Source organism: Triticum aestivum, chromosome 2B, assembly GCF_018294505.1.
Source record: "Triticum aestivum cultivar Chinese Spring chromosome 2B, IWGSC CS RefSeq v2.1, whole genome shotgun sequence".
NCBI classification, from domain to species: Eukaryota; Viridiplantae; Streptophyta; class Magnoliopsida; order Poales; family Poaceae; genus Triticum; species Triticum aestivum.
Genome location: NC_057798.1, coordinates 710,220,516 through 710,229,352, shown reverse-complemented (window position 1 = coordinate 710,229,352; position 8,837 = coordinate 710,220,516). Strand labels below are relative to the sequence as shown.

General features: G+C 44.6%; 1 protein-coding gene across 2 annotated transcripts; it reads right to left on the bottom strand.

Annotated features, from left to right (window-relative positions):
- Window positions 1-1,674: 1,674 nt before the first annotated feature.
- LOC123046876 (uncharacterized) lies at window positions 1,675-8,160 on the bottom strand. 2 transcript variants are annotated; one of them, XM_044470315.1, is made up of 9 exons: window positions 7,933-8,160; window positions 7,658-7,688; window positions 7,479-7,537; window positions 7,296-7,388; window positions 3,463-3,839; window positions 3,116-3,367; window positions 2,389-2,872; window positions 2,152-2,284; window positions 1,675-2,058 (listed from the first exon to the last, which is right to left on the bottom strand). In XM_044470315.1, the coding sequence occupies exons 3-9, from the start codon at window positions 7,533-7,535 to the stop codon at window positions 2,039-2,041; spliced, it is 1,416 nt and encodes a 471-aa protein (XP_044326250.1). In that variant the 5' UTR covers window positions 7,536-7,537; window positions 7,658-7,688; window positions 7,933-8,160; the 3' UTR covers window positions 1,675-2,038. The 2 variants fall into 2 exon arrangements, with proteins under 2 accessions (XP_044326250.1, XP_044326251.1); XM_044470316.1 differs by lacking the exon at window positions 7,658-7,688 and having other exon boundaries at window positions 7,933-8,036.
- Window positions 8,161-8,837: the final 677 nt, after the last annotated feature.

Here is an 8,837-nt window from a genome sequence, read left to right as displayed (position 1 = left end):
CAAAGCAAACAACAAGTAGGCAGAAGAGCATAGCTAAGGATCTAAAGAGCTCTCCACCGTGAACGAGTCAACGCGAGGAGACGAAGCCGCCACTCGACGAACCAGGGACTCCAAAGCGATGCTTTCAAGAAAGAAACGACACCGAAGAACCGCCACCGCCAGATCCAGGGGATCTAGGTTTTCACCCGGAGTAACACGAAGGACGCAGGGTCACCGCGATGGAGCCTTCAAGAAGGAAACGACGCAAGGACACCACCGCCATCGGTCTGGCTCCGAGCCAGACGAGGTTTTCACCCCGGCCACCACCCTCCGCCTCCGCCCGAGGTACGACCCCATAGGAGAGTGCCGGCCCGCACCACCACCGAGATCGTCGAAGGCCCGCCCCCATGCCGCCCACGCGGCCATGGGAGCAAGCCCGTCAGCACCTGAGCCGCGAGCTCCACCCATGAGCCAGCAGCTCCCACCACCAAGGCCGCCGCCTTGCATCCAGATGCTCCGGAGACCATCAAAGGCCCGACCTTTAAGCCGACCGGCAAACCCCTGGCACCATCGGAACCGCCGGTGACCAGCCCGCCCCAAACATCGGTCAGCGGCAAGGAGGCACTAGGCAAGGAAAAGAGGGGGGGGGAGCTCGTCCGGACCGGCACACCCTTGCACCGATGACAGGTAGTCGGTCTACCCGTCCCTCCAGCAGCCTCCACTGCATCATCCCTGATGCCCTACCACGGCCTCTGGCCAGAACCACGCGAGGAAGAGGCAGCCACCCGTCCGCCGGCGAGGGTCGCCGGATCGACCGCACCCTGCCGCGGAAGAAGGCCGCCAGAGGAGCGTCAACCACCACACCACCACACCACCTGCGTCTCCACGCCCTGGCCAGGTCCAGCCGGAGCCCCGCCACCCCACCGGAGCAGAATGGGCACCAGCTGCAGCGCCACCACCTTGGAAGGGCCGCCGGCCACCCCAGCTGCCGCCAACCGCCATGGCGGCATAAATCTTACTCGTTCCCTTCCTCGCGTTCTGCTAGAATATTTGTTTACAAAGGCTCATGGCACGCAGATCGGCAGATGGACCTGACCTCCTCCACGAGGGGCGAGGCAGAGGCGCCTGCAGACGCGCGCAGCACGACCAAGCGAGGTGGTGGCTGTTCGCACTGCGCCGTTGCGCGAGGTAGAGGCGTACTGGGAAGGCCTGAGCATGGTTACTGGGAGGCCTAGTAATGCGGCCACACGAGCGGAGATGAGCCTGGTTACCGTGTCGCAGCTGGCAAAGAAGGTGAACGCCGAGGCTGGGCAGCGGTTGACTGAGAAGTCGGGAGCATAGCCACCAAAGCGGCACTGAAGAAGGGTTGCGACGAGTGGCTCGTCGAGGGGCGGGGTGTTGGAGTGGAAGAAGAGAGGAAATCACTAGACGCGGCCGCGGATCGTGCGTTCAGGGAAATGAGAGAGTGCAGCGCCTGCCAGACAGAATCTTGAATTCCAGTCTGGGCAGCTCGTCGATGCGAAGCAGGAAGCGGGTGAACTCGCGTGCATGTCGGACGCGGTCACCGATATCATGGCCATGCACGACAACGGGGAGTTGGTTTGGGGGAGAGGCGTCGGTACTTGGAGGGGCGCTTGGAGGGACATGCTCACCCTACACCGACATAGAAACGATATACCAGAACCAAACCATGAGTTCAACGAGATAAATGCACGGGCTTAACCATTAATATTCCTAGTTGGGGAAGAACCGCACTTTTTAAAAATGAGGCCCTTAAGTCAAGGCAAGATTCCAATGAAAAGATACAAAGTCCGAGGGACCAAACAAATGCGACTCAGCGCACATAAGCTAGATATGTATCACTAGAGGTGTACTAGTTCGATACATGGTCACATAGACCCGATACAAGCGACCCAGCGCTGATAAGGAGGTACTGAGCGAAGATGCACCAGTACCAAAGAGACCAACCTAACGGCTCAAGCCACTGCCGTCCATCTGGCATCCATACTCAGAGAATCTCCGGTTGCTGTTGAGGTCCGGCCACTTCTTCGTCCTGATCTCACATCATCAATGTAGGCACTGACATGGATAAACCAACAATTAGATAGCTGCGTACAACTGGAACTTGCAAAATACTTATATATGAATGGGAGACATCTATTTAAATCTTACGTCGTCCATATGGCTCGAACGACGGCTCAGTAATCCAATCCTTCTTCGTATTTAGGAGGGTGTAGCAAGCACACATATTATGGCTAAAACGAGTTTTGATCTCAGTGAGGAGATGATTCAGATCCCCAAATTGCTGAAATATTGATAGAGAGTACTAGTTAGTTATTAGAAGCCGAATTCGGAAAAGAATGGGAAGCAAAGAGTCAGAAAAATAAATCATGTGGCTTAGGTGTATACCGGACAGTAGTTAGCTCCATGCTTTATCAGTTTCTGAACCAACCTGATGATATTGATATAGATGTATCGTTCACCATACCTAGGTGACCAAGTATTGGATCGAAGGTCCTCTAGGAACTGATTCATTGGAAGTTCATTTTGTGGCTCCCTCCCATAGTTAGTGTTTTCTGTCAGTACCAAATAACTGGCGTGTCGGAATGTAAAGAGGCCGTAGTAGAGCTTGTTCCACGGAACAAGTCTTCGAAAACGGAAATCATACTCGCTAGCCACTTTATCCTGGAGGTCGCTAGAGAAGAACCTTCTCAACTGGGGGTAGTCACGGTGAATCCTATTTGAGAACCTAGCTCTGTGCCCGAAAGCATCGTCCAGATCCATCACACCGTCGTGGAGAGTTACAAAGCATTCCAGTTTTTCTTCTACGGTGCCCAATAAAATTGGGTGCCCCAAGGCAATACGAAGGAAATTCTGGACTGTTGCTGGGTCACTGCATGCATACCCAAATATTAATTAGTTAGTACTGTGGACATACTATTCCAGGAGTAGGTACGTCAAGAACACGTACTACTAGTAATAGAGACCTTTCTTTTTTGTATCGTAAAGGTAATAAAGTCTACCTACACTTGAGATAATTATTGCATTAGGGCTAGAACTTCCATATTTAATTTAATTAATTTTTCACATTGTCATGTACTGCTAAGCTGTGTTGTGGGATATGGCAGAATAGTACCTCATTGTCTTTGAAATCAGAAGATTCTTAAGGGATACCCACTCATAATTAGTCGAACTGTCAGGGAATAGTTTAGATATAAGATGCATAAGATCCTCCATGTCTTTCCCGGCTTCGTATTGGTCATGATAAACTTTCCCCACATTAATTATCCTCTGGTCTCCACGACAAGTCACGTAGCTGCTAAGGCTCAAGAGACTACCATGCTTGATTTCGCACTGTGCCGCATAATGGAGAAGTTTTATGAATGACCTACGCGATCCCAAAAGAAAACAGGAATGAATCAGCTATCTCTAGACCTGATCTCTAGACATTAGTCAACATATTAATTGTATGAGACAACGCACCTCATTCTTTTTCGCCAATATTCTGTCAAGTCCAGCTGTAGGCCATCAGCAGAAAAAAATGTCGGGTTGCGTATTTCCCAAATTGAGGACCGGGCGAATGGCTCGTAGGCCACTATATATTTCTGGATTTTATGGGCAAACGCACTGAAATATGCTCGCACAAGTAAGCCACCACCATAGCCAGAAAGCTTTTGAGTATGCCCAACAATTGCATCTCCAATCTCACTAGAGTTGTCCTTATGCTCTAAGACCACTACTGTGATAGGGTATACTTTGATCTGTTCTAGATCATACTCAATTTGCATTTCGCCGTCAATGACATCAGCATTAGATTCTTCATCAAAGTAGAAGGTTCTAACAAACCCACCCAAGACTTTCTGCATGAATGCATATGTATGTTGTCGGTTAGAGGTTAGAATACATTTGCTTAATCTATGGAATAATAAATAAAATGTGTTTGGATAGACAAGAGTTAGAGGTTTCAATTAATACTATACAACTAACATTCTCTTATATACATCTAGGTAAGAATAATTGGTTATTAAGATCTAGTCTAGCAGAAATTTTGGTCTAGTTTTTGTGGTTATGAGTTTATATTACAATCAGATTTATGTAATATCAGAGGAGTGAACTTGGGTTTGTTAGGAAAACATAGGGGAACTAATTGGCTTTTAACAATTTTACAAGCCTAACATCCAAAAATACACCTAAATATCCAAAAATATGTGTGTAGTTTAGCCCAAGATCCAAATTGGAAGTAGGCATGGCCTTTTACTGCAGGCATAGAATTTTATATTTTTGGAAATATGTTTGATAGAATTTATGATACATTTATTTGGCAGAAAAAAAAGAATTTATGATCAATATTATGTGTTGCACCAAAAAAGGCAAGTACTTCTATTTCTTTGGGTCAAACATAGAAACGTCCTACAAAAACATTATAAGATTTTTTTGCAACTTAATATGAAAGATTTTTGAAAAAGGAGGATCTATGCACACAGGTTGACACATCATGTGTCACGTATTTGCTTTGTTAAAAAAAACTCATATGACTTGCTATTATAATGTTAGTCCGAATCAACTAGACTAGGCAACGTTGGTGTATACACAAAGGAGGACACTAGCTTACGTTTTGGTTTTACATGGTATGGCAACCAAAAAATTAGTTCGGCAGACATCTAGGTAAGAGTCCAAGTAGGAAAAAAGAGATTAGGAAGAGTCCGACTATAACGCTCCCAACCATAGAAAAAGAAGATGCGTCCGAGCAGAACAAGTACGTGGGCTGAAATAATATGGGATATGATTTCAGCAAACTAATTAATCCAGACACTTTTTTGCGTTAAGGAAAATCTATCTGCAGTACTACATTAGCGCTTCACGTTGGACAACAACTCATGGGCAAAGTTTTTTTTTCCTCAAACCAGATTAAAAGAGTAGATATGTACGTACTATTTTTTTTAACTTAGATATGTATGTATATAGCACAGAGCATGGGGCAAACAATTTGACAAAATACTACTTTACACAGCTTAAATTACCTCGACCCTTAATTTCAGATATAGGCGGCTGGGATTTAAAGATCTAACGTTACGTACAAATATTATGTACTTTTTTTGCGGGCACAAATATTATGTACTTGCACCTGTGAATTCTATCACGTGCCAAGACACAAGAAAAAATCTATCACGTAGTATATGTCTATATAATGAAAAGGGGCAACCACAATCACGTACAGTACAGGAGAAGGAAGACTTGCATGGAAAAAACATCATGTAACGCACTATGCATGCAATTTCTAAAAAAAGAAGCAAATACAGGCCGGTTTAAAAAGGTGCCCGTGAAGAACTCAATCAAGCCACCACCAAACGCACCATATGCATGCGACTTCCGAAGAAAACAAATAGTTGTACATGACAGTCCGAAAAGGTGTCCTAAGGACTCGAATAAGTGGCAAACGCAAGCACGCCGCTCTTGCATGCAACTTTTGAGGGGGAAAAACGGATACAAGCTATAGAACGTCCGTCTGAAGAACTCAAGTAGTACCATAGCATCACATGTGCATGCACACTAAAAGATACACAAGTATATGCATGCATGCAAGTAAAAAACTATATTTATATCAGATAAGTGGTACAAAGAATTATATTTAGAAACGGAGTAGAATATAAAATGGACCAGCAATATAAAATACCGTATATGCATGCAGTAAGAAAAACAAGTACATTTATGAAAGAGAAAAGTGGATGGATTAGCTCAACTTTACTGTCCGATATATAAATGCATGGAAAGATATATGATATATGCATGGAAAGGACACATGCAACGGCACATGCACCCCTGGCCAGCAACCAATACGCACCTAGGGCATTTCACCTAAAAAAAGCGCACCTTTGCTGCGTATGACTAAAACATACAGAATCGATATCATATGTACATACATGCCCTTGCATAAAGGAAGCAAAAATAGGCAAAACTATTAACAAAAATAATAAAGATATACACATATAGACTACTCCCTCGGTTCCTAAATATTTGTCTTTCTAGAGATTTCAACAAGTGACTACATGCGAAACAAAATGAATGAATCTACACTCTAAAATATGTCTACATACATCCGTATTTCGTAGTCCATTCGAAATGTCTAGAAAGACAAATATTTAGGAACGGAGCGAGTACATTGGAAGTAAGCATGACAGTCAGCAAAAAAGATTAGCATATATGTTTAAGTGCGCTATGAGTACAGACCGTACACTGGGAATGAGTAAATATAGACATATTTAAAACATGGAAAAGAAATCTTATGCCCAGAAATATTTTTTCAGGAAGAAGTAATCAGCTGTATGATCTAATCCGTCGCATAAATGTAATCAACAATCACGGTCGACGGCTCAGGTTGTTATTCTCTTTGTTCTTCATCTCTATACTTATCTTTTTTATTTCACAAATGAAATTGTACTCATAAAATCATCTTATATGTTGAGCCGACAAATACGTATTCCATTTGGAGCGAGGATAAAGTTTCCCGTCAAGAATTAATGGGAGTGGACTAAAAATTTGAGGAATATATGCAACTGTTAAGAGCATCATGATGTATAGACGAGAGGCTAATCCAAAATCCCCAAGCATAATAGACCCCATATGCACCAATGAAATTATATATTTTTGACCATTTATATATTTGAAGTCACATAAATGTTATGTTACAAGACCACTTGCGCCGGCCTGTCGGGCACAAACAACATAGTCTAGCCTGAATAATAAATAGCTAGGAATTTACATATACTAGAGGATAGTGGAATAACACTTCAAAGACGAAACTAAAAGACAATCTTGAAAGGGTGCTTAAGCTACACAAATATTGTTGCAAATGTAATGATGAAATAAATCTAAAGATAGATGGTTGTAGGATACGTATTTTCTAAAATAATGAGTGATAGCCCGTATTATATCTAATTATGGTGCAAGCAGGATTATATAAAAAATCCAAATGAGCAACAGTAAATGTTAAAATGGCTAAGCCAAGAAGGATATCTTAATTAGACGGGGAAGCACAAGCATCTCGAAGCATGGATTAAAGATGGATAAAATAAAAACAAAGTTAAAAACATATTAAAAAATAAAAAAGTCCAATAGTTATTTGTTGAGACGTGTGAGTATATCATCTAACTATATTGTTCATATGAATTATATCTCAATGTTCATGTGCCCGAAACTAAAACCAAATAACATTTCAAATAGCATGAAATATTCGGCGAACAAAGAAAGCAGAGAGCGTATGTTCATTTCTACCCTAAACACTAAAAAAGTTGCATTTTTCGGCTCAACCAAATTACCGTCGTCATGTTTGGCGCATTGTTTCGTGCATTCCTGAGACTGTCTTGCGTCCGGTCCAAGAGGTTAAGGAATCCTCGGTCTGCCTCAAGTGTCTACATTAATTAATAACAAATAACCAAGTCAAGAGGATAAATAATGTATCCACAGAAAGAGAGGGGGTAAAAGCGGGAGTTTGTACTAACAATGCGAGTTTCAAAACTATCTGCATCACGAAACCAGGCTTTCTTCCGCTTTGGCATTTCTGAGGTGAGCAAACAAGATGGATTAATCCAAAATTATGAACAAGAAAAAGAATTATAGAGAGAGAGAGAGAGGATGGAAAAGAGAGGGAGGGACACTTTAGAGAGGATGAGAAACCCACTTGATGAAAAAACCAACAGAGATCTCTAGATCTGCGAGAGAGAGATGGACTGTTAGAGATGACTAACAATGCAAATGCAGTGCAAGATAAACATACATAAAAAAAATAGAGAACAAGAAAAATGTCAAGACGAACGAGATCTCTAGATCTGCAAGAAATAATGTAAACCATAATCCAAGAACAAGAAAACCTCGACACACTTGGGAGGCTAACCTAAACCATAATCCAAGAACAAGAAAAGGAAGAGAGAAGGAGGGGAGAGAGAGGATGAAAACCTCGACACACTTGGACGTCTTGAACGAGATCTCTAGAGGGACACTAACCCCATCTGTGCGTGTTGTTGCTGTGTGCGGGGGAGGGGCGAGGCACTAAAGTCTGGTCATATCAGAGAGAGAGAGCAGGGGCGAGGCACTGAAGTCTGGTCATATCAGAGAGAGAGAGAGAGAGAGAGAGAGAGAGAGAGAGAGAGAGAGAGAGAGAGCGCACATTGTAGCGTGGAGGGAAATGAATATGAGCTGGGACAGTGCTAGCGTGGAGACAAATAAACATGTGTGAGGAGTTGTGGGTGTGAGAGAGAAAACGTCTCCTAGGAGACAATGTGGCCACGGGAAGGTAGTTGTAGTCAAAGAGATAAGAGCCTCTGTGATCAATCACGATCCTTCCGCCACATGTTCCTCTAACCGAGCACCCAAACACCCCAGGCGGTGCCTTCAAGAAGGGTACGACACATGCAGTGCCGCCGCCACCCAAACTAAGGAGATATTGGGTTTTCACCCGTCCATGGGGTCGTGGTGGAGGGCAGGGACCTCGATGGCGCATGCAAGGAGGAGAACGGCGACTCAGGTCGCCGCCACCGTCGGGATGAACGAGTCATCCAAAGTTTCCTCTGGTCCGTTGGCACCTCTACCAGCCCCCGCGAACGCACCGAGGCCGACGACCACGATCGTAAGCCACCAAGTGCAGCAAGAGAGAGCCTGCAGTGCGGAGGAGATCCACCGGCACCTCACCATCCGCGCGGTCAAGACGCCATCCATCCACACCCCGCGAACATCGCCAGCCAAGGGCGCCGTCGCCATGCCTAACGGGGCCGCTGCCCCAGGTCCAGGTTCCTCCATGATGGCCGGAGTGGCGAGATCCGCCACGAGCGACGAGATCCGGCACCGCGCGGCCGACACCATCG